The sequence below is a fragment of the Cornus florida genome, unplaced genomic scaffold, assembly GCF_030987335.1.
Source record: "Cornus florida cultivar Cherokee Brave unplaced genomic scaffold, ASM3098733v1 CherokeeBrave_3.0.0_Hap2_Chr02, whole genome shotgun sequence".
Classification (NCBI taxonomy): Eukaryota; Viridiplantae; Streptophyta; class Magnoliopsida; order Cornales; family Cornaceae; genus Cornus; species Cornus florida.
The window spans coordinates 87,151,642-87,177,936 of record NW_026775572.1 but is presented as its reverse complement, the minus strand read 5'-3'; the positions used below and the strand labels follow the sequence as shown (position 1 = coordinate 87,177,936).

General features: G+C 39.3%; 1 protein-coding gene across 1 annotated transcript in view; it reads right to left on the bottom strand.

Annotated features, from left to right (window-relative positions):
- LOC132295430 (zinc finger protein BRUTUS-like) overlaps positions 1-12,406 on the bottom strand; it is a 37,587-nt gene extending 25,181 nt beyond the window's left edge. The window contains exons 1-2 of the mRNA XM_059793704.1: positions 11,884-12,406; positions 3,395-3,604 (exon numbers count right to left, since the gene is read on the bottom strand). Of these exons, the coding sequence (XP_059649687.1) occupies positions 3,395-3,604; positions 11,884-12,183 (510 nt within the window). The 5' untranslated portion in view covers positions 12,184-12,406. The remainder of the gene's footprint in view (positions 1-3,394; positions 3,605-11,883) is intronic.
- Positions 12,407-26,295: the final 13,889 nt, after the last annotated feature.

The following is a 26,295-nucleotide window of genomic DNA, read 5'->3' as shown; positions in this document are numbered from 1 at the left end:
CAAGACCGTTTACCTTTTCGAGCAGCAATAGGTTGATCAAGATCAGAGTCCGCATAGATGGAAGAATCTCCAGGCGTTGAAGTGAATGGTGGAAGTGGCAAGGCCGGATTTACTACTTCAATCGTTGGAATATGATTAATTACTCTTTTTCGGCGACGAGCATAGACACAAAGAGCTATTGGGATGTCAGAATAAAAAACTGGAGTTGGAAGAACAGACTCTTGAAGAACAGAGTTCTCCAGACGACTGCGTTCCTGGAAATAATAAGGAACGTCCTCAAAGAAAGTTACATCTGCACACACATTGTTTACAAAGAGTTGGACTGTAACATTTATATCCCTTTTTGAGTGCGAGAATAACCTAAGAAAATACATTTGTGAGCACGAAAATCAAGTTTGTCTCGCCCCGGACTTAGATTATGAACAAAACAGACACACACAAACATCTTGGAGGAATGGAAAAAGGGTTTTTGTCAAAAACATCATTTGGAAGGGTGATTTTCCTTGAAGGACCCTAGAAGGCATGCGGTTTAAAAGATAAGCAGCAACCAGAACTGTATCTGCACAAAAATGTTTTGGAACATACATTTGAATTATTAAGGCACAAGCGATAGCTAGGAGTGGGTCATTCTTCCGTTCAGCAACTTCATTTTGTTGCGGGGTATCAGCACAAGATGTTTGATGGATAATGCCCCTCGACTCAAGAAACTTTTTAAAGACATTAAGTTTATATTCAAGTGCATTGTCAATTCTAAGAACAAGTAATTTTGCATTATACTGATTTTGAATTTCAGCATAAAAGGATTGAAAAACATAGAATACTTGAAATCTATCTTTAAGAATATAAACCCAAGTTAAACGTGAATAATCATCAATAAATGACACAAAATAACGAGCACCAAATAAACCAGTAGTACGAGCCGGTCCCCAAACATCCGAATGTACTAACTCAAAAGGTTTTAAACTTTTATTATCAAAACGAGACTTAAAAGTAGCCCAACGATGTTTACTAAGTTCATAAGTAGTACAATTAAACTTAGAAAAATCAACTAAAGAAGGGACCAAGGCTCGAAGACTATTTGAATAGGGATGTCCAAGGCGGTAATGCCACTGGTAGGCTGAAGAGGAGGTGGAATGTAGAGCTGTCAAAGCAGTAGTTGGCTGGAAGTAGTAAAGACCATCCTTCTCAAACCCCCCACCAATCGTCTTCTTCGTCTTAAGATCCTGAAAGACACAACGGGAAGGAGAAAAAGTAGATGAGCAATTTAAATCTGATATGATTTTGCGAACTGACAATAAATTGAATGAAAATTGAGGGATATATAAACCTAATGAAAAAGTGAGACCCGAAGTGTGGAAGGTACCAATTCCATGAACAGGTGATTTGGCACCATTCGCTATAGTAACAACCGATGGTGAGAAAACATGAGAAATATCATAAAGAAGAGATGGGTTACCTGTCATCGGATGCCCCTGAATCAATAATCCAAGGTGTAGAAGATGAAGCATGGAAACACATATTACCTGAAGTAACAATAGTAGCGGTGGAGGAGGGCTGATTTGCATGCTCACGCTTTACCAGAGAATCATATTAGGAGGACTTGTTCATTCGTAGGAGTGGGAGTAGTCTCCTCCGAAACCGAAGCTTGATTAGACCAAGCTGGCTTGCCATGAAGAGCCCAACAGAAGTCAACAGAGTGATTGTTTCTGCCACAATGAGTACACTTCTTGCTGCCGCGACCCCCTCTGCCGCCACGAGAACCACGGCCTGGGTTGGAAGGACCTCTGCCCCCTCATCCTCCACGGAAAGTATCATGTCGCTCAATAGGAACAACAAGAGCAGAGTGGTTGTCCTTCTCAATCACAGGGCATGAATAGATGCTCTCCGAACTCGAGCAAAAGTCTCACTTGTTGTGGGTATCCTTGCCAGACAAAATCTGCGAACTGATCAGAGCGAGTTCGGGTTTAAGTCCAAATAAAAATTTTACCAGCCGAAACTCCTCCCTGTGTCGTTTTTGTTATTCTATGTCTGTAGTCAATGGTTGGTAGACATTCAATTCTTCCTACATGCCCTTTAGTTCTGAGTAATAATCTTCAACAGAACGATCTCCCTGCTGGAGATTAAAAAGATCTTGATACAACTGATAAATACGAGAAAGAGAAGAATACATGTCTCTGAGATTTTCCCAGATATCTTTAGCAGATTCTAGAAATGACACGTTATTGAAAATCTCAGGCTCCAAGTTGTTCCATAACCAAGTAATAATCTGAGCATCCTCTTTCTCCCAAGCCTCAATAATCTTTTCATCACTGCTGGGTTTGGTTGATTTAAGTTAGTACAGTTTTCCTTGAGCCCGTAAGAACACCTCTAAGGCTCGAGACAATTGAAGGTAGTTCGAGCCTTTCAGTTTGGTGCTGGTGATTGACCCAAGAAGATGGGATTCCTTAGTATCCATCACAAGTGCTGCCGAACAAATAAGATATGGTAGCGAGCGGGAGTCGAGATAAGAGAACCAAGATCTAGCCGAGATGAACCCAAGAGAAATTATCGAGGAGAGAGCCGGAGGGATCCGAGAGAGATTGTTGAGACGAGAATTGAGATCACCGAGAAGAGATTGCTAAGAGAAAGCCGAGATGGAATCAAGATCGGAGAGTCTAAATAAGACTAAAAAAAATTTAAAGAGGGATCGATTTCCGCTCTGATACCATGTTGAAAGAGAGAGAGAGAGAATTTATGAAAACGTATATGTTATTGAATAAATAATACAATGGTGTTTATATAGGAGAAGCTACGGGAGTAGGTGAGTGGAGAACAAGTAAACCCTATACATGGTAATTCTATATATGGTAATGAGGGGTAGGTGACAACTCATACAATACTAACTGTACACGCGTGACAATTCATACAATACTAAATGTACACATGTGACAACTCATACAATACTGTACAACACATATCTTCAAAACAAAATCAATATGACTTTGAAGTATAAGAGCCAATGGTGATCATCTCTCATTTATGTTAAAAATAGAGAGAAACAAAATCAAAAGCAAACACTGAGAGGCAAGTTCATACAATCAAACTCAACAAAATTTTAAAACTAAACAAATAAAGATCTAAGAAGGATAGAAGCAACACAGTAGCCAAAATATAAGAATTTGGGAAATCTAAGAAGTGCCTATGGAAGGCCCATCTTAGAAACCACTCATAAATTTCTGAATGTGTATATATACTATGTATGTGCCTCTCCTGTACAACTTCCAGTATCCAACAGTAGCAAAAAGAATAAATAAATAAAAATTATACATCCTATGTATCAGAGATGCTCAGTATAACTTGGACATTCACTAGTGAAATGTACACCTGTCATCATGCAAGTGAAAGAAAAAAGTACCTGTTCCTCTTCCTTGGACATGTGCTGGCTAATTGATGTTTGAAGGGCCCCCGTACAAGAGGCTAACTCTCTTCTAAAGCTTTCTTCATTTTTCATATTTGAATTCAGCAATTTAAACAACTGATCAAAAAGAAAACTTTCTCCCTCATGCTCAAGAGAGTAAGTACGTGCCACATTCTTCACACGTATATCAAGAGCTGGAAAAATGACCTGCATTTCCAACCAAAGAATACACTGTGACAAGATTCCATATATTGCTTATCATTTATCAACTAGCATTTGGGATAAGATCCATATTTTACTACAGGGTTACCATTTTGGATCCAGTTATTGGAAGCAGGTATGGGCATGTAGAGCAAAACTAAAAACCCAACAAACTGTGATACATGTCTCATGAGAACATCATAGCTACCAAGATAAAGTCAAAAAGTTGATCTTCACACTGCCCGTCTTAGGCCTTATATGAATTACAAAATCCACTGGAATATGCTAGACTCAGTCCATGGTGCTCATACAGGCTACAATTGATGACATTTACACTAAATTATACATTTCCACTTGTGAAAATAGAAGCTCCAAAGTAACCTATCAGGAAAAAAAAAGGTCAGGCAGGGGGTTTACAAAATTAGGAAAGGAGTTCCAAAGGCAACCAACAATCATTCATGTTTAATTTCCAAAAAATAATCATTCATGTTTAAAATAATTCCTCATGTTACCTTCACGGAAAACAAAACAACTGCTTTTCCCAAAAAAGTAAAGCTGACATATTTAGTATATTTAGCTTGAATAATTTAAGAGTGAAAATTTATTATCTAATTTTTTTTTTATTTTTTATAATTAAGCAAATTCATTCAAAAAACATTCAAAAGGGGAACATGTCCCAAAAACAACAAAGGGATCCTATGGTCTCAAAGATGAAATAAAATCAATCATCTCCTCCGGGGAGGAACAAAGCCTACCCGAACCCCAAAAACATAAAGATGTAATAAAAACTGACTTAAGAACAACAATCGAGGATTCCTTTCCTTCAAAGGATCTATTATTCCGCTCCCTCCACAAACACCACCATAAACACAAGGGCGCCATCCTCCAAAACCCACGAGCATGACCTCCCACATAGCACCCTCTCCAAGCCTCTATCAATCCTCTCGTAGATCGAGGCATTACCCACGAAACCCCAAACATTCCTAGCAAAAGACACCAACAGTCCAAAGCCACTAGACAATGCAAAAGAAGATGATCCACTGATTCCCCATTGCACTTACACATACAGCACCAGTTAACCGGGATTTGTCTTTGCCTCCTCAAATTATCAAGCGTCAAGATCTTGCCCCACACCACTATCCAAGTAAAGAATGCCACTTTGAGCGGCACCGTAATGCTTCTTTTCCAACTTATTCATTTGATTTCAAAGATGCTTCTTTTCCAACTTATTCGTTTGACTTCAAAAAGGTCAAACGTCTTCTATTTTAAAGTATGATGTACCCAATTCTTTCTCTACTATACATTCCCTTAAGGTGAGAACCGTGAGATGCATTCATTTAAAAATTTTCCAAAGCTAATTGGTACTGGAAACTTTCAAACGATTTCTAGTTTCCAAATAGGTCAAGATGCATTCACCTAAATTTCTACCAAAAAGTAATTGATACTAAAATTATCAAACTATTTCGGTTTTTTCTTCTTGAGTTATTCAAAATATCCTTACCTTTTTTACATTACAAATGGTAGGACCCTTCTTCGGTGCAATGGTAAAAACTTGTGCCGACAAGCATGAGAACATAGGTTCATAGTCTCACAGACTCACAGTAGCTACTTCACGCAAAACAATACTAAATATTAAGTATGTCTCCAATCCACCCATCCTGGTACATTACACAACATGTAAGATTGTTCACTATATCCCATAGCAAATGGAAAACAATGCAGAACATGGTTAACAGACTCTGGAGTTGCATTGCACATACAGATATTTATGCAGTCTTCAATTCCAAAGATAAGATGCAAAGCCCCCTCCCCTCAGGTCAAATTGTTATCTTGGGTTGCTGATCAGACAGGACATACTTTAGAATAAATAAAGCTTCATTCCACCTTGGATAAAAAATAAAAATAAAAATAAATAAATAAATAAATCTGCCCCCAGCAAAAGGAAGAATTCAGCATAAAAATACTATAATCAACTGAATACCCTATGCAACCCCAGATCGTTCCGAAATTCATAGCAAATCAAAGAATTACTCTGCAAAGTTTCAACTTCCAACCTTCTTTCTAATAGTTGTGCAATGTGGACTAGACCACATTGCTTTCTTCCACTCATATGGAGCCAAATGATCCACCACAACCACAAACTAATCATGCAAGGCCACTGTAAGCATAACGCAGCACACCTAGCTATTCAAAAAGAGTGCGAAGCCTGAAACCCTGCTTGGGCCAGAACACACAACCTATTGGGCTTTAATCCGGCAGAACCTGACTGCAACCAGCTCAGCCACTAAGCTGATGGGCTGGGCCTGGTCATGTGTTTTTGAAGCCCAGCCTGGTTTGACAGTCCTGGCTTTTTGACCTGTAAATGTGTTTTTTGTTGAATTCAGTTAACAAGCTGAGCTGGGTGAGGGTGTGTACCCCCATTAAGACGGGGCTGGGAATTAGGAGGTTGGGTTTGTTCAACAAGGCTTTGTTGGGCAAATGGCTTTGGAAATTTGTGAGGAGAGATCCAGATTGTGGAGGAGAGTCATTGTTAGCCAGACTAGTGAGGGCTTTGGTGGTAGGACCTCTGGGGAGGTAAGGCCTCCTACTGGGATGGGGGTGTGGAAGCATATCCGGAAAGGGGGGATGAGCTTTCCAAGGAGTGGCAGGTGTGTTGGATTTTGGGAAGGATCACGGAGATTCTGTTCTAGCTTGTAGGTGTCCGCGACTTTTCAGGATTCCTACGGACAGACATGCCTTGGTACCGACTGTTTTTTTTTTTTTTTTTTTTTTTTTTGGATGCCTTGATACAGACTGTTATGGTCTTGATAGCGGGAGGATGACCTAGGACATGCAATTTTAGAGTGAGTTTCACGATTGCAAGCTTACGGAGGTAGAAGAGTTCTTAGCTCTTCTATATAGTTAGGAGGTGGAGGGGAAAGAGACGGATGAGATGATATGGAACCACTCTTCGACAGGGGCTTTTGGTGTGCGATCTTGCTATCAGAGTTCCCTTGCTTTTCCGATGCGTTCTTTTTCTTGGAAAGCTATTTGGAGATCAAAAGCCCCCTAAAGGTAGCTTTCTTTTAATGGTTAGCTTCTCTTGGGAGGATTTTGACTCTAGAGTACCTAAGAAGGAGGCAGGTTGTGGTGAATTGGTGCTACATGTGTAAGGAAGCAGTAGAGTCAATGAATCACCTTCCTTTACGCTGTCCAGTGGCAAGAGATGTTTAGGCTATTTTTTTGTGGTTTTTGGCATGTATTGGGCGTCTCCTGGTTCCACATGTCAAGGCTAGGAGAGGATATACAGTGGAGAGCCGAGCCAGAGATGCTTGGAGGCCACTCCCCTTTGGATTTGGTGGGGGTTGTGGCATGAGAGAAACACAAGATCCTTTGATGGAGAGGAGACTCCTATTTGGTCCCTCAAATATAACATCATAAGTTCTTTATCCTTTCAGGTAAATGGACGAAATCATAGCTGGCCCTTGTTGGTTTTTTGTGTTTGTTCTCAGGAGCGCCTTTAATACTTATAAAAAAAAAAATAAGTTAACAAGTTGATCGTGTGGTTAAAAGTCAACTGTCTTCAATGGTATTACTCATTTGAAAAAGAAAAAGATGATATTTTTCACAAAATTGGGCCTAACCCAAGCTTGCTCAGAGCCCAACCAGAAGAACCAGACCTAAAGCCAAACCCAGGCCTTTGAAGATTTCTATTAGCGAGCTTGAATGGTTAAAGCACAATGGGCTTGGAATAGTGCCTCAAATTCTCTAGCCGAACCTGCCTATTTGGGATATTTATGCACACCAAAAATCCAAAGAGTATCTAATTGATTATAATTGATACAAAAGCTCAAAGGATAAGGAAGCCGAAGTGATAAGATAATCTACAATGTAGATAAGGATAACTACGTCACCTCCTACTATCTCTCCTGAATCATAACGGAAAAGGTAACGGAAGGAATTTCAGACTTGAACACAACTACCAAATAATCTCCTATAAAAAGGAGTTTGGTCGATTCAAAAGGTACCAGAGAATTACATACAAAAAGTCTTTCTTTCATATACAAGTGATCAAGTACTAACTTGATCTTCGGAGTGTACCAGGCCGGCACCACGCCAGTGCCTATCTCGATCACTGCTTCTCTTTTTCTTGCAGGAAAGGCGTTCCGGATCGCGACAGAATTATGCATCAACAACAATCCTGAGACTGCATTATGTATATGACAGTATTGATGGCAACTAACAAGCTGTGAATAACCAAAACCTGGAGGCATACTTGGCAGCTATCACCTCCACCTAAGAATTGTTCCATGCTACCATAAATCTCCAGTATGATTATCCAACAAAACTTTGTTAGCGTTTAAAAGCCTCCCCCACCACCTACCAGAAAGATCTCCAGTTACAAGAAGCATGCATTCTTCCAATAATTCCAATGACATTTGAATTCACCATCTCTGCAGAGACTGATCCTTCTCAAATTTGTCCAACCTCTATCACCGAGACAAGAATGGGAAACACAGACCATAGAAGTTCAAGGAATAAATGAGAAAATCTTAGCAATGTAACTCTCCATCATTTGATATCAAGATCCCTTTCCAAAAAATTCACATCTCCTGGAATTGCCCCATCACTACATCCACACCACTACAGAATCATAAGAAGACAATGAAGCAAGGATGATGTAGAACTTCTTTCAGCACCCAATATTGATGGTAGATGTGTTAGGTTCATAGATTTAGGTTGGCAAATTTAGTAGAACAAAACTCATTCAATGTAATCTTTTATTTTATTTTAAGTGAGTGCTGAGTTGTTAGAATTGAGCGTGTAGTTTAAGACAACAATTATACTCCATACAATTCCTCCTTCGAACCACGAAGCTCACACTATATAGCAAATACACTCCATACAGCTCCTCAGTCAAGCCATGAAACTCACTTATCCAGCATAAACAACAAGAAGTCCCAATAAACATGGTAAGATTTCCTTTTTTGTTGGGTGATGGGGAAAAATTGTAATCTATAGAGGAGATTGTTGTAATCTTAGGAACTCTGTCTTTGACTTTTGCCTTTGTGTAACTTTCGGGATGCATTCCCCTTTTGAACGCTTTCTAATACATTTTTACTTGTCAAAAAAAAAAATTTTGATTTCCTTTTTTCAAACTTGCATATTAGCCCTAGGTCTAACATCCTTGTACTAGAGCAACACCTAACTGGGAAAACGAATCATAACTAATATTTTCCTTTCACCCACAAACCATTCTTAGTCTTAGAAATTCCACCACACTTCAACACATTTCCAAAGCTAGATTCTGGCCAAAGAATTTTATGATATACTCCCCACTAAACTAAATGGCGCAAGGTCCCTTATGCCATTACCAACTGCTCTCCTTCAATAAGGGTAAAGAACAACGTATTCGGGATTTAATCGAAAGTCCCACACCCAAAGACAAAAGACACCACTAAGATCACATTGTGCCTAACTGCAAACCACTAATATGATAAGAAAGCCACAGTGATCCATCATGGTCTAGGGCCTTATCCTTGTTTGCAACTCCGATACCTCATCATCTGAGAAGGGCCTTTTTAGCAATATCATCTATTCTATTGCGGGAAAAACAACAAGAAAAAGCAGTAAAGATGCTAATGCATAAAGAGACCACAATTCTGATGAGTAAGGTGAAGAAGAGAGGTTGGTGAGCATGAGGGTATGATAAGGACAATGCTAAAGTAAAGATAGTTGATTTTTTGGACTTTTTGAGAGTTTAGTGCCATATTTGGCCTTGTGTAGCTATTAAGGGATGTGTTCCCCTTTTGAACTCTTCTCAATACAATTTTGCTTATCAAATAAAATAAAATAAAATAATAACAACAACAATGACGAATGACTAATACCTATTTAATGTTATTATTTGAACTATTGATTATTTAGTTAAGCAACATTAATGAGATGAAAAGAAGTGTGGTAGATTTGTTGTTAAGAAGAAAGAATGAGCTACAATTGTAAAACTAAATTAGTAAGCAATAATCAAAGGCGCCTTGTTTCATTTACAACCATATATATATATATATATATATATATATTAAACTGATACTTTTTCAATAATTAAATAAATATAAAATTAAAATATATTGTTGGCTTCTAAAAGTAGAACTCTTTTCGCGTAGAAGAAAGTACAAAAAGAGGAGTTCTCCCTGCTTAGGGCCGGCTACATTTGAACCCTATATCATGAAGTTAAGGTGTCCCCTACACCGTACCTATATCCCTGAAGTGAATTTGTTTTTGTACCAATTTCTCCTGACACATTACTAATTCTCCTGGCGTAGATCTACTGGTTGTTAATAGATCAGTAAGAGTATTGTGTGATAAGAATAGAAAAATAAATGACGCACTTAAAACTTACAAGAAGTACATATTCAATTATATAAAGCAGAGGTTTGAAGGTGAGAGATATCTCACCAAAACACATGCAAAACTAATTTGTGATTAGGCTCTAAGACTATATTTCAAAGCTTTTCAAGTTATTATGGAAATGGAAGGTACTACAAAATACAAACTGTGGCAGAGCTTTAGTAGAATTATGGACCATGTATGAAGGAAATTCGAGGTAAAGAATAGTTGGAGGTCCTATGAAACCATATATCGCGGGCACAATGTATCAAGGATACAAATTATTATGGTCCTAACTAGGCATACGTTAAGAGAATAATGTACCGATCCAACAATGCAACTCAAGAGAACTTTGTCCCAAATACTTGAGGCCATTCTGCACAATCTGAAGGCCTTATTTCGTTTGTAAACACAAGCTACCATAAGGTCATTTTTATTTTCCACCTAAGATCATACTACAAAAGCATACTCTTCTTTGTAAGTATATTAACATGGTACAAGATGCACAACCCATGTACATTCAACCTATCAAAAAAGTAAACAAGAAATTTTCAAATCACCTCTACAACTTCAATTTTCAACAGAGTATATGAAATTAATAGAACGAAATTAATTATCATCTTATTCAATTTGTGAACTTACCTCCTCAAAAGTGCACCTATCCCTTCTTTCCAAATACACCTAGCTACCAAATGATGCAAGAATCAAAGACCCAAAGCACACCAAAATGTGAAAATTGCACACATAAAAAGTCTCGCGCCACAACATATTGAATCATTAGATTGTCCACATACTCAAATACTCTACACATGCAGCAGCAGTTCATAATCAAATTTTTTTCCAATCCCCCAAGATATCAATGGTTAACATTACCTCCAAGGTTAAATTCCAAAGAGAGACAGGGGGAGAGAGAGAGACCTTTAAAGGCCGGTTCAAATACATTCTCAACAGATTTACAAACCTCAAACTGCGAAGCACCTTACAAAGAATTTCAGTGCCAAATTTTCAACTTCAATCCACCTTCAAACATAAACCATACTCCCTATACCTGAGACAGATGCAATGTCTATATCAAACTCAGAAAAAGTATTTGGTAACTATGTTTCCCAATCTTGGGCTGTGCTAGTAAACCTGGGATACCTCACTACTCCCCCCTCTTACATTACTTGAGATCTGTAGCTACTTTTCTTTTAGAAGCTGTACTAAATAATCTGGAAACTTTTCTCCAAGAAGGATATCCATACATCAATCGTCATGCCAAAATCTCACTCTCTAATATCCACCACCAAAAAGGTCGACATATTTGGAGCTCTACAGGTAATGCAAGTTTGAAAACAAATAATACCAGATTCCACGTGGTGATTTGAAACTGACCAAGCCATAGGCAACTTCAAGGCATGGTATTTACAGCACAAGAGAACTGAACAATCACCGGCATTTCAGTCAAAGCATTTTTCCGAAAATAAAATTAATAATTACAACAATATATATATATATATATATATACATGCATATGTGTAAGGAGAAGACTGACAAAAGTACCGACAGGAGATGACATACAGGGCATAAAAATTATTTGAATTGGTTAAATGAATATACTTAAACAAAAATTGAGAAATGAGAATTCAGTCTAGTAGAATAAATGGCGCAAATAATACAATTTCAACAGCATAATTACTAAAACTATCTATATGAGTCGAAAACAAATTCTAGTGACTTCGAATTATCCTCGGCATTGCAATGGTGCTTCGAATTTGAAACACAAAAGAAAACAATTTAAATATCTTTAAATTAGTCAGATGATTTAATACAACCCGCCAACCATTCAATTTCAACAGTCCAAGAGAGTGATTTTATAATTAAGCATCAGTTTTTAGGGATTTCATTCTTTTCATTTCCAAATCGATTGTTGTACACACCTCGTCCTCGGCATTGCAGTGGTGCTTGTAGATGGATCGAAGGAAGTGATAGCGCTCCAACAAGGGCTTGATGTCACTGTGCTGATTGGTGGCGAAGGCCATGGCGGCTCGGTGGAGGTGATCCAGCTCGGTACGTATGGCTTTGTGGAAGAACAAGAAGATGAGAATCGGAGATTTTAGAGTTTCGTGGCTCGTGCTAGGCTTGTTGGAGGTTCCTGATGGATCGAGCTGGTTCACAGGCCCTGCCATTATCGCTAAGCCTCCGTCTCTGTGTTGAATCCCCGTCAATGGCGTCGCCATTTATATGGAATGCCAAAAACAAGATCAGATTGGGTGATTTCAGATTCAGATTTCACAAACCCAAGATGTTCCCAAATTCGTCAGATTTGATATTTCTCTCTCTAGGAATAGGTAACTCTCTCAGACTCTCACTCTTCAAAGATAACGGACATAGCAAAAGCAACTTTCTCTCTCTCTCTCCCCCATTTGTTTCTCTCTCTAAAACGAGAACGGGGCGGACAAGAGCACGAGAAACTTGTTAATGCCAGGGATAAGGGGAAACAATTTATAGTAGTACACGTGGCAGAAAGGACGACACGGTGTGTCAAGTGCGGAGAAGAAATTGGCTTTCGCCACGTGGCACTAGTGGGCCGCGTGTGCCTAATAAGCTTTTTTTTCCATTCTACAAAAGTAGGCGATGACATACTCACATCTTTCTGTGTGCATGGCACGTGAGATTTAGCCTTGCCACGTACCCGGGAACAAATTGGTCTGTCCACTAAGAACCCACCAATATGATGATGTCATGTTTTAAGTTCATGTTCAATTATTCCTCAACTTTGCAAAAAGAAAAAAACAAAAACAAAACAAAATTCCTCACAAATTAAGTCCTTTTTTTTAATTTTATGAAATAAACTGAAAACAATTTTCAAAATTTTCAGTCTTAAGAAAATAAGATAATAGTATTTTGTTTTATGAGATTATAATATAATTACTCTCAAAATACTATATATATATATATATATATTAAATAAATTATATGTTTAGAATATTGAATCCGCAATTTAAATTTTTCCAGTTTCATATATAAACAGTTCCAAACGCAACATATAAATATAAATTTGTGAAATGATTTTTCATTTTGAACCTCAATTATTTAATAATCATTTTTAAGAAATCTAAAAACAATTTTCAAATAAGTATAAAAGCTGTGATGTGAAATTACACAATCTTTCAAATCAGTTCGAAAAGAATTACTGTACTTTTTTTCTAAACTGTACGTAAATCAGATAAATTAATCTTTTAAATATTTTATGCTGTTTCTCTCCAATCTAATATTAAAATACTAGTAGTATTTTTTTAATAAACTAAACAAGACTATTTTTAGAAAACTTCACTCCATTCCTGACGTAGTGACGTGTCACCGTGAAAAAGTAAAAAAGAGAGAAGAAAAAGAGACCAAATTGATAAAGAAAATTTGATAAACAAATTAGTGAATATTTTTTTTTTTTGGGAAAAATTATTGAATACTACCAAATTACCAATCAAGGTAGATTTGAGAGTTGGAGACACATGGAAATGATATGCCGGGGTGTGCCAATCGTTTGGCAGGCACGTGAAGTATCCGTGCCCACACAAGTCACTCAGTCCGACCCCTCACCTGGGACCAATTATCATTTATCAGTATCTTGTGACTTATTGATTGTTCACACAAGGTTGGACCCACCTCCAGTAATAATAATAAATAAATAAAACACGAATTTAAACACGCTGTTTAGGCTGAGTTTTGAACTTTCTCTGTATTGTTCGGTGCGTGCACGTGGCTTGCAGAGTGTTGTGGGTGTCATAAAATGGATTAGTCTAAAGACCGTAAAGTGTAAAGTGTGGGGATACCTCATATGTGATGAAAAAAAAAAAAAAAAAAAAAAAAAACTCTTGTTAAAATGTGACACTTGATTATCTTTTGACCGTGGATGGTATCTGGTCACGCAAAATTTTAAGAAAAAATATTATATGCTGCCGGATCGTTGGTCTCGACCAATCATCAATTAATACGTAAATAAAAAATAATATAAAACTAATAGATAATTTATACATTTGCTTACATGTTAAATTGGTGATTGATTTAAAAAACAAAACAAAACAAAACAAAACCCTTTGTTAAAATGTGACACTTAGAGTATCTTTTGACCGTGAATGGTATTTGATCACGCAAAATTTTACGAAAAAATATTATATGCTACCGTATCGTTGGTCTCGACCAATCATCAATTAACACGTAAATAAAAAATAAAATAAAACTAATAGATAATTTATACATTTGTTTACGTGTTAATTAGTGATTGGTTTGGAACCAATAATCCCGAGCTTATGTAATAATTTTTTGAATTTTACACCATCCATGTGAGTGTCATAACATGCATTAAATTTCTTCTATATCAAACTTGAGTTTCAAATAAAAACAAAATGAGTGGTAGAACAATTTGTCCAGAAAACATAAAAAAAATAATCCCTCAGTCCCAAAAAAAAATGTTCATTTTTTGAAATTTAAAGGTAGTTTATAACTCTGAGAACAGTTTTTTATTTTCAATTTCCTAAACTATGCTTGGTTCAGTTTTCTTAAAATTCAGTTATAAAAAGACATGTTTTCATACAATTGTCTTTTATAATTCTTTGAAAATAATTTTTTATATTTTGAATTCTTGAAAACTATTTTTAGAATTACAAGCCAAACAGATCCTAACTTTCTAAGATGGCTTTTAGTACTGTTTATTATCTTCATATACTTTCAAAAATTACAATTAGGGACGGAGGGAGGGGACTGGGGATGGCCATGCCCGCACCCCCCCCCCCCCCCCCCCCAAACCCAAAATATTGAAATTTTTTTTTTAGTATAAGGGAAAAAAAAATTAGTATAGGGAAAAAAAATAATTTTATTTATAATCTCTAGATGGGTTACGAAAGCCCAGCCCTGTTCAAGCTCGGATAAAGACGCCAACAGCCCAGGATCTCTAATGTTGAACTTCCGGCCCATTGACTAAATCATTTAGACCAAGCTACATGCAGCCCAACTTCATTTAAAGACAGGACCAGTCCTGCTAGAAAAAGGATTCAACAAAGAAGGCAAGTTCTGTACAAGGAAAGTTTGGCATGGAAAGAATTGTAAAAAAGAAAAAACTCTATTTGTAAAGAATGTTGTATATGGAATGAATTGGAGGACAAGTAAGGCGAGTCCTACCATAATTCCACCACCTTTTTGCATATAAATAGAGGTCTAGACCTCCAATAAAGATATAGAGCAATATACGCTTTTCTCTGAGTATTCTTATTGTTAGTTATTATTATTTTGAGTGAGTTGCATTCTTTCTTTTTACTTATTTTAATAGAGAGAAATTTTGCACCTACACTTTGGCACCGTCTATGGGAATCGTATAGAAATATACTCCCACTATTGTTTCGAATTGTTTATGTTACTACGATCTGGAATGTCAATCGGAGGATCTGTGGTAGCGGCCGATCAACAGATGGAGTTGATGCAAAAGATGCGAGAAGAATTCTTGCACCAGTTCAAAACGCTTCGCCAAGCGAATGAAGCCAGCATAGCCCAAATTGCATTATTTTAACACTAAAACGATACCCTTCAAACGGCGATGGCTCAGTTGACACCACAGCCGCCACCAGATGATGTGGCACCACCTCCCCCCAACCAAAACATTCCTCCAGTTAACGAGCTTCAAACCAATGGGGCACGACCTAATAAAGCTCGGCCTAACAAAGTTCAGCAAGAGCAGAGGACAAGGATCAAGGTGGTTGCTTCAGACAATCTGCCTCGTCGCATGCAGGACGAACAGGCGAGTCCAGCTGTAAGCTTACGGTATGGTCTAATAGCATTCCGGATGGCGCAGGTGTATAGAAGGCCTTTGACGAAAGAGACTCCTGAGGATTCAGACGCCCGCCGAGATGGCTAGAGAGCATAAGAACTCTCTAGTGAAGACTTTGTTCACCGATGAGATATACCTTGTTGACAGACCTAAGAAATTCACAATGCCTTTACTCAGTTCGATGGTACAGGAGATCCTTCTCGTCACCTTGACCACTATGCACAAAAGATGGCTTTAGACGATCACAACGATCCATTCATGTGTAAGGTTTTTCCGACTAGTCTAACATGAGCTGCATTAGAATGGTTTAGGAATAGGCCACACAAATCTATCCTAGACTACGAAACTTTGTGTACTATGTTCCTAACACAATACTACGGAAACAAGAAGCAGAAGAAGAGTATCGCTAGTCTCTTCACCATAAGGCAAAAGAAGGGAGAAACGCTACAGGATTTCTTATCCAGATTTAACATGGAGACCTCGGAAATAGCAGATTGTCATCCTGCGACTGCAATAGAAACTTTTAAGATCGCTATGATTTAGGGAACCAAGTTCCATACCTCCCTAGTCAAATATTCCCCTCTGGATATGCAGACTCTCAATGCTAGGGCATAAATCTACATCCGACTTAAGGAAAATGTAGCCCACCGAGCACAGCATACCACCCTTGTTACAGTGGAGAATAAGCCTCAGGAAAAAGTGTCAAGTTCAAAAACTCAAAAAAGCCAGCATGCCTCAGTACCGGTCGCTCAGGTACTTGAGAAGAGGCAGAGGACAGAGGAAAGGTTCATACCTCTTCGCACCACATTGGCTCAGCTATTCCAAGAAAACAAGGTGAGATTTGCAACCCCTCAGCCAATGAGGCAACCCTTGGAGCAAAGGGACAAGAGTAAGCACTGCGCCTACCATAGGGATTACGGGCATACAACCAATGATTGCAGATCCCTTAGGCGGCAAGTGGAGGACATGATAACTAGGGATGAGTTGGTAGACTACCTCACAACAATAGAATACATGAAGCCTCGGGAAGTCAATCCTTGAAAAGTGGAAGGCAATCAAGTAAAGGTTATCCATGCAATACATGGGAGATCAAAGTATGACCAAGAGTCGGAAAAAGTATATCGATCTAGACTGAGGGCAACCCACAAGCTAATGAAGTTATCCTCAGTGAACGCAATCACCTCGGGCAATAGCAGTATTGGGTTTGACAATGGAGATTTATCCAGAGTTCAACTTCCCCACGAGGATCCACTAGTCATCAGTCTTCTGGTAGCAAATTATATGATCAAAAGGGTTTTGATAGACCCAAGTAGTAGTGCCAATATTATCACAAAGGCAGTCTTTGAGCAGTTGGAGATCCCGTCATCATCAATTTGGCCCACCTCCAGTCCTTTGATAGGGTTCGATGGCACGAAAGTGGACCCCCTTGGGGTTATTGACTTATCCGTCACTGCGGCAAAAAGGACATTGAAGGAGAACTTTGTTTTAACAGAAATCCATCATTCGTATAATCTCATTATGAGAAGAGGTTGGATCCACCGAATGAACGAGGTTTCGTCTACCCTTCATCAGGTGATGCGATGTTTGTCTCCGGACAGTAAGGAGGTTATTAATCTATGGGGAGATCAGGTCACTGCCAAAGAACGCTACATGTTGACATAGAATGAAGCAAACAGGATAGTTAAGCAGCCCCAACCAGTTGCGACTCCCGAGAGTATGAATCCCTCGAGGCTGTTGAAGTTATCCTCAGCGATCCCCAGAAAATCACCTATATGGGCTCTTCCCCCACTGCCGAAGAGAAAAAAGTGTTAGTTGTTGTCATTCGACGGAATGCTGATGCATTTGCCTTCTTTGCGCCTCCACTTTGTTAATATTCGGTGGGGGATGCTGTTTCACTTCATGTTTATATAGTTTTTCTTTCTTTTCGTAAAAGGGGGCAAGACTAGTATCCACTAGTACCTTACTATGTATTGATGTTACGACACGAAAAAAAAAAAAAAAAAAAAAATCTGACAACAAGAGCGACAATAAAAGCGTGCACAAAGTCAACGATTGTTTATGGAAACTATCGAGTATTTGTTTGTGGAAACTATCTTCAATTGGACACAACAGCTGTTCATATTTTTTAAACTACTTTGAGTTTTGACATAGCAACTTACTTTTACTGTTGTCCCACACCAATAAAAAATACCTTTATACATTCCTTTATATAGAAAAATATTAAACTATTTGAGTGCATTGCAAAGAGGGCTCGCTGGTAATAGAAATGACCCAAACCAAATGATGTTCAAAGCCTTGATACCAGCGGGCATTCTTTGCAATAATTCTTTTTAAGCCCAACTTCCTGGCCTACAGTGCAAACTCTATTTTTGTCCCACATCGACTAGAAATACAAGGTAATTTATATAGTTGTGGAGAACCACATCTGGTCGCCACGAAGAGAGTCTCTGTGAAAGATAGTCTCCCAAGCAAACGCATAGGAGATTTCACAGTCACATTTACTCTTTTTCGTGGCCTCATATCACTTTTGAATCTTCGGCTGGCCATGCATACGTGGTGTCTTTTGCTCCCAGGTTCACAACCAAGGAATATATCGCCTTGAACCCCAAGAGTCCGACACAATACAATTCCTCTCAGGCTCACAGTCGAGGAATATATCGCTTCAGACCCTAAGAGGCTCACAGTCGAGGAATATATCGCTTCAGACCCCAAGAGTCCGGCCCAGTACAATTCCTCTCAGGCTCACAACCGAGGCATATATCGCTTCGGACCCCAAGAGTCTGACCCAGGACAATTCCTCTCTGGCTCATAGCCGAGGAATATATCACCTCGGACCCCAAGAGTCCGGCACAATACAATTCCTCTCAGGCTTATAGCCGAGGAATATATCGCCTCGGACCCCAAGAGTCCAGCACAATACAATTCCTCTCAGGCTCACAGCCGAGGAATATATCGCTTCGAACCCCAAGAGTTCGGCCTAGTACAACTCCTCTCAAGCTCATAGCCGAGGAATATATCGCTTTGGACCCAAGAGTCCGGCCCAGTACAATTCCTCTTAGGCTCATAGCCGAGGAATATATTGCCTCGAACCCCAAGACTCCGGCATAATACAGTTCCTCTCAGGCTTATAGCCGAGGAATATATCGCCTCGGACCCCAAGAATCCGGCACAATACAATTTCTCTCAGGCTCACAGCCGAGGAATATATCGCCTCGGACCCCAAGAGTCCGGCACAGTACAATTCCTCTCAGGCTCACAGCCGAAAAATATATCGCCTTGGACCCCAAAAGTCCGGCATAATACAATTCCTCTCAGGCTCACAGCCGAGGAATATATCGCTTCGGACCCCAAGAGTTCGGCACAGTACAATTCCTCTCAGGCTCACAGCCGAGGAATATATCGCCTCAGACCCCAAGAGTCCGGCCCAGTACAATTCCTCTCAGGCTCAAAGCCGAGGAATATATCGCCTCGGACCTCAAGAGTCCGGCTCAGTACAATTCCTCTCAGGCTCAAAGCCGAGGAATATATCGCCTCGAACCTCAAGAGTCCAGCACAATACAATTCCTCTCAGGCTCACAACCAAGGAATATATCGCTTCGGACTCCAACAGTCCAGCACAGTACAATTCCTCTCAAGCTCATAGCCAAGGAATATATCGTCTTAGACCCCAAGAGTCCGGCACAATACAATTCCTCTCAGGCTCATAGCCAAGGAGTATACCGCCTTGGATAATTCAATTCCGAGGCTACATCAATAAGGTTTGAGCCCAAGTGAGGACAAAAATTTTCTATAGCTATCACACCTGCAGGCCCTATACTTGGGCCAAAAGTGTACAGCCCATTAATAGTTTTGTCCCACATCAAAATAACATAAGAAAAATGAGTGTTGATATACTTACTCCATGTAAGTTAAAGGCAAGAAGGGTTCCCTTGACGGTTAGATCACTAAAGGGAAAAATACTCCTCAGTTAGTGACCAAACTGTCAAGGGAACTCCCTTCTTATCATTTTCCCTATTTTTGCTTCGGACCAAAAGAAGTCCGCTTACTCAAAGGCATGAAAAGCCAATTAACAAGTATACGCAGTTCAGAAGCATTTATAAACATGCAAATTTTCAAAAAGTAAACATAAAAATAATAGTTGTTACTGTCTACAAAATACAGAAACACATTGTTCTAGATCAAATGTTATACAAGTTCACTTCCTTTTGGGATCAAAAGGAGCAGAATCAAAAGCGTCTACCATATTTGGACCGGAGGCCGGAGGAATTGATGAACTTGGAGCTGGTTAATCCTCTGGATGAGACTTCACTATCTCAGTGATGAGCGCTAAAAAGTGTGCATTTAAACCCTTTAAGCTTGAGCATTCTAGAACCTTTATCTATCTTATTTTATCTCCTTATACTAATTTTGTATTATTTCCATTTTCAGGCACTTATCCCCAAAATAAGTTAAATCAGCCAAATAAGAGCATAATTGAAGCAATCTTGAGATGAATCAAAGAAAGGACCAAAGTGGAAGCAAAATGAAGTAAAGTGTGGAAAATCAACAAGTTCGATTGATCTCAAGAATACTTCGATCGATCTGGAGTTCATCGATCTCAACACTTCAAGATGGATTCAAGCTTTTTTGTCCTTATCCAAAGATTCCACAAAAGTTTGATCGATCCAACATTTCTTCGATCGATCGAAAGTATTTGATCTTATCCTCTCTTATCCACACCTACCTACCACTTTTGTCTTCTTCCCAAAAATATCCCAAAATATCTCAGAGATTTGTCTTTATTAAAAAAGGCACCGCCAAGGATGATCGATCTCTGCAGTGTCCAATGGATCTCAGCCAAGTTCGATCGATCGAACTTCCTTAAGTGCGAATTAAAGTGATTTCCAGCTCATCAAAAGTTGTCTCATAGTCCAATCATTGGAGGAGCCTTGGTGCACGAGCCCAGACCATTGGGTGTGACATTTGAGCCACCTATATAAGGATTTGAGCTACTTTTTACAAAAGAGGATGATATACAATTTTTAGATCTTAGAGATTTTTCTTAGAGAGGAAGAAAAGAAGAGAGGAAGCTAGAGACACATTCTTAGGAGTTCTTCCATCCACATCAAGAAGAGGAGCATTTCTAACATGGAGATAGCCCTTGAAGGTTGGAGGAGCACATCTATGAGTGGCTAGACATCCTCTTGGGGCTAGAGTTAACCCTAAGCATGCCTTCTACATCTTGATTGATGTATTTTTGAGGGGATTTGTGTTGTAATACATGTTTCGACACTTGTTTATACATGGATCTTGTTTATTCAATGATTTGTGTGTTTTAATTCTTCCAATTGATCATTTCATTCTATCCATATGTCTATGTATGCTAGAATAGATGCTCATATGTTTATCTCTAACTTTTGTGTTATTGATGCATGTCTATGTGTATTGATACTATAGATATAGAGATTGTCAAGGCATAGTGCTTAATAGAATGCTCTTGTAGTTTATTTGATGGTTCATACTCATTTCTTGATGGATTGTGCCTCTCCCTTAGTTTAATTAGTTTAATTTCATGTCATTAGCTTAGTTGTAGTGTAGTTACCTTAGTTACTAGATGGGAGGATAATCTATGCTTGTTGTTTGATGTTCCATACTTTTGAATGCAAGTAGCATATGTCTCTAACCTTGTGATGTGTTTGGATTGTGAGTTTAAAGGAAGTATTAATGGCTTAGTTTGATATATTGTGCTTTTTACTATGTTGCTTAGACAATATATGCTTAATTGGTCATCCATACTTGTTGAAACAACCACACACACTCACCAATATTGTAACACATGTTTTCCCCTCATTAATTGTTCATTAAGTGTGTAGAAAGGCTATGCTTAGTGGTGACCTCTAAATCCCAAGATCTCTCTCTCTTGTTCTTTTTACCCTTTAATTACTTGTTTTACATTAAGCTTCATCAGTTTAATTAATCAAACCGACTACCTTTTGATTATTCGACCTACTAACCCTAAAATTGTTTCCACACCTCAATATGACACCAATCCCTTGAGACGATTCCAACTCACCCTAGCTATATTTTTAGTTAGAGGTAATAGTGGCATTTACAAATTTAAAACTTGGCCACATTTCACACTCTCACTCTTAGTGCATAATTTTAAGCGTTGGTGCGGTGACATACCTAGTTTTTGGCACCATTGCTGGGGATTGATTGAAGGCAACGTCGTATTGTGGAAACAATTAGGAATTACTCTCTTTTGATCGTGTCTTTACTTTATTTTTTATTTTGATTTTGGTTACTTATTGTGTTGGTTCTTGTTTGACTAGGTATATTGGGCTAAGGAAGTGAGCAATGGAGCACTCTAAGCAAGGAGCTAAGCAAAGAAAGCATAAAAAGCTAAAATCTAAAAAAATTGCAAAGCTTAAGTTGAAAAGTAACTTGAAATGCTTAAGGACCCTTTGTGAGCTCTTCCTAAACTCAATCTCTAGTTAAATCGTCAGCCCGCGTGTGTGGGTGCAATTTTTTACACTCGAACACCTAGAAGGATCGACTATGGAAAGCACACAAAAAAAATTAAGAAGGGAGCAAGTAAATCTTTGAGATTGTGATTGTATTCAGAGTCTCTTGTCTTTTACCTTTGTTCAGGCTCTATTTATAAGTGTTTTTTAGCTTAGGAATTTATATGGAGCCGTTTCTTGGCTTTTATTCCCAAACGTGGGTAATTTATGCCTACAGATCGTGCATTTGACATTATTGCGGGCGTTATGGAGTTTGGGCCTTGTCAGAATTGGGCCTGTTTATTCTGCATCTGTTTTAAGTAGGCCTTCCTTCGCTGGGCTTATGTCTTATTATAGGCTTTTAGCCTTTTTGCGGGCTGCCTTTTGTCACCACGTGTTGTTTTGCGATTGGTGTGATTTTTTTTCCTCCACACTTTGCCCTCAATTGCTTTTTTTGAATTTGATTCATAAAAGGAATTGTAATTGTTTTCAGGAAGTGGAGAAGTTTTCGCGGTTGTTACGGCTGATCATTACCGTTCGTGCTGTCGATTCTGGGACTTCGTGTTTGCCCTTCCGCTATCCACCCCTTTCAGCTTATATACTACACTTTCGTGATTTGGGTATCTACATCTGTGATTTTGTTCCTGAGTTTTGGTAAGAACCTAATTGCTAGTTGCTTCGACATCTCATTCCATCTGCTAAGGTTAGTCTTCTTTTCGTTCCATCTTTCTTATATAATGAGTCAAGAAAGTAGTGAACGAACTTATAGTGTTCACATGTCTGATTCTGAGTCGGGAACTATGGCGGCGAGTCTGAGCCATTATGCTGAGGGTCTTATAGTCCTCCCTGCAGATGTTGTAGAAAGGAAGTCCTGTTCGATTTCTTAGTTGAGAAAGAAGAATCGTGTTCCTTCTGACGTTACCCTTGAGGATTATGACCATGATTTAAACTTTAGTATAGGTGAGGGTTTGGAGGAGGGTGAAATGCTTTTCTCGGCTTTGCATTTTCCCGCCTTTCGATTCCCCTTGAACCAATTTTAACTTCGGGTTTTGTCGGTGTTGAATTTGGCTCCTCTGCAGGTTAACCCCAATTTCTTCCGTATTCTCTCCTATCTTCTTGCTCTGAACAGGGTTCGAGGTTTAACCTTGAATCTTGCCGACCTTTTGTTTTGCTACTCGCTTGATAGGTTGAAAGGAGGTGAGGGTAGGTTTCACTTTCACTCTAGACCGGGTAGAACTCTCTTCTCTCATCTTAATACCTCTGACATAGAGTGGAAGTACAAAATTGTTAAGGTCGGAGGGGCGTGGCGGTCTTCTTTCGTTCGGGATTTATTCATCTGATTGAGCTTTCATGCCCTATCTGTCCTCGCCTTTGATGATTCGGGCGAGTCTTCTTGCTTTGTTTGCGTCGTAAAGCATTTTTGTTGTTTATATGACTTCCTGGGTCACAAAACTGACTTTTTCTCTTCGAAATTTGCAGATAGTCATCTTGTCTACTTGCAGGAGAGAGTTTGGAGCGACGTTTCTTCTGCCAAGACCCTTTTCTCCTCTTCTATTCTTAAGGTGATCTCGAGAGATCCTCTAATTGCTTTAAATCCTGAAGAGCCCATTGACCTTGATGCTTCCGACTCTGAGGCTATCTTGTCGCCTGCCCGCCTTACCCTCTCTCAATCAATGATGGAACTTCGTCCTCCAAAACCTCGTACGACGAAGAAGGAGAGGGAGGTGGCTGCTAAGTTGTTACAAGAAAGGAAGAACCTTCTTGTCGAGGCGGGCAGGCTTTCTCCCTCTTAAAAGCAAAAAGGGGCCCAGTCGGGGACTAAGCGTCCATCAGCGAAGGATGATTCTTCTTCGAAGCGTCCCAAGTTAATGGCTGGGGCCTTCGAAGGAAAAAGTGCTTTAATTCCTGGTGCTGCTGATGTTGCTGGGGGTGATTTTGCGGGGTTTACTGAGAAGTGGTTCCCTGAAATAATAAAGTCTAATAGGTCCCCCATCACCATTGGCGACTCTGGAGCCGAAGACCCGGAGACGTTGATGGGTTTGGCTAGAGGGATGTGGCCTCCCAGAGATGAAATTTTACAACAACAGATGAGCATTGATGATCTGTTGTCCCTTGCTCCTAAATCCATAATGGAGGTAACCTTTTCTCTTCCCTCTGTTACCTTTTTTTTTTTTTTTTTTTTTTTTTTTTTTAATTCTATGCTGCTTTTGCGCAAAGCTCTTTCTTGATGTTTGCTCTTATGAAGAAGCTCTCAGCTGACTCCATTCATGCAAACCAGTCTGCTGCCCTTCAGAATAGGGTAAGTGCTTTGGAGGCTTCTCTTGCCGAGGAGAAGAGGGAAAAAGCTCAGCAGCTGAAGTCAATTGAGTATTTTGGCAAAAGAGTTAGGAAGCTTAAGGACAAAGCTATTGAGCTTGACTTGCAGCTTGGGAAGGCAAACTCTCTTATTCAAACCTGTAAAGATGGGGGTTTGGAGATGTTTAACCGCTTTTCCCAAATTACAAATCTCCGCTATGCCAAAGGCTTCAGGCTTAGTTTTGCGCAAGGGTAGCTTCCTTCTGAGGAGAGAGATTATGGTGATACTGACGAGCATGACGCCGAACAGGGGCTCTTAGTTGCAGGTGAGTATGCCGAGCCTTCGGCTAGCCCTAGAGAGATAGAGTTTGCTGTTCTGCTGAAATGTGAGGTGTCTGGCGAGGTTCCGCCCTTTGGGTTCTCAGGGGTTACCTGCCCTGTCTCTCGATACCCCTTCTTCTGTTCCTGCCAGAGTAGAATTGGTTGATGCGTTTACGCAGAGGTTCAATGCGGAGGGTGGAGTGATCGGTTGGTCAATTAACATTAACCTTCGCAATAGCATGAATCATTGTAAAATAGGGCTATTGGTCGGGTAAGTCGAACCACAGGGACTGCGCTAGTCTAATACAACCTAAATGTCTAGAATCATTCTTAGAATGATGAAGGGTTTATAGAGGTTTTGTTGGATGTCACTTAAGCTAGGAAATTAAAAGTGCATAAAACAATAAATTGCAAGAATTCAAGGGAGTGAAGTACAAGTAAAGAAGGCTAGGGAAATGAATCCACCTCCATCCCTATACACATGCTAGGTTAAGATTAATTTAAGGGGAAAACAACATATATGATAGTCATGATACATAACAATACTAGGTTGCTATAATATCCTTAAGAAGTTCATTTAAATAGAAAGGCAAGAATAAACCATCAAAGGTTCACATGATCAACTACCTAAACTAAAATGTAGCTTAGAACATGCTTACTAAGCCAAGGATTATCAAGCCCTAATTTAAATGGTGAATGCACATAAAGCTAAGAATCAAGTATAGCCCATCAAAGGGAAACCCTAAGCCATGAACTATCTAGGTTCTCCAACTCCATGCCATTAAAACCATTCCATGATCTAACTTCCATTGTCACCATGGAAGTGCAAGCAATATGATTAAGAAAAGCAACCATCCAAGACAAGATGAATAACTCACAATAATCATTTAAAACATTCAACATTCATTACAACAAAAATGAGGCTCTTGATCATGGAAAGACTATCAAAAATACATTGTAATCCCCAAAAATAAACTATACTAACACATGCTTACAAGGGAGGGGTTTCATCACCTCCCTAGATGAGGTTTAGTTGCCCATTGGTGAGCTAGAAGAAGGAAGAAGCATCATCCTCATCTCCATTTTCGAGCTCCTACTGTAGCACTCAAGAACACCCTTCTCCTTGCTCTCTTCTCTCTCCTCTATCTTGCTAAAGATGATCCTCCTTAATGTGTGGCCCTTGGGTAGCCTTTTATGCTCCAACAATACCCTCTCTCCTCCAAGGAACACCTCCAACCACTTCATAAAGAAGGAAGATGGCATTGAGGAAACCAATGTGCAAGTGGGCTGAAATGAGCCATTTCCGAAGGGCATTCTGCCTGATTTTCGAGCACACGCTTGGTGATCTCGAGCACTCTAACTTAGTGCAATGTGCAACATGCTCCTCTTGCTCAGCGCTGACCTATTTTGGGAAAACTGCTATAACTTTGTGC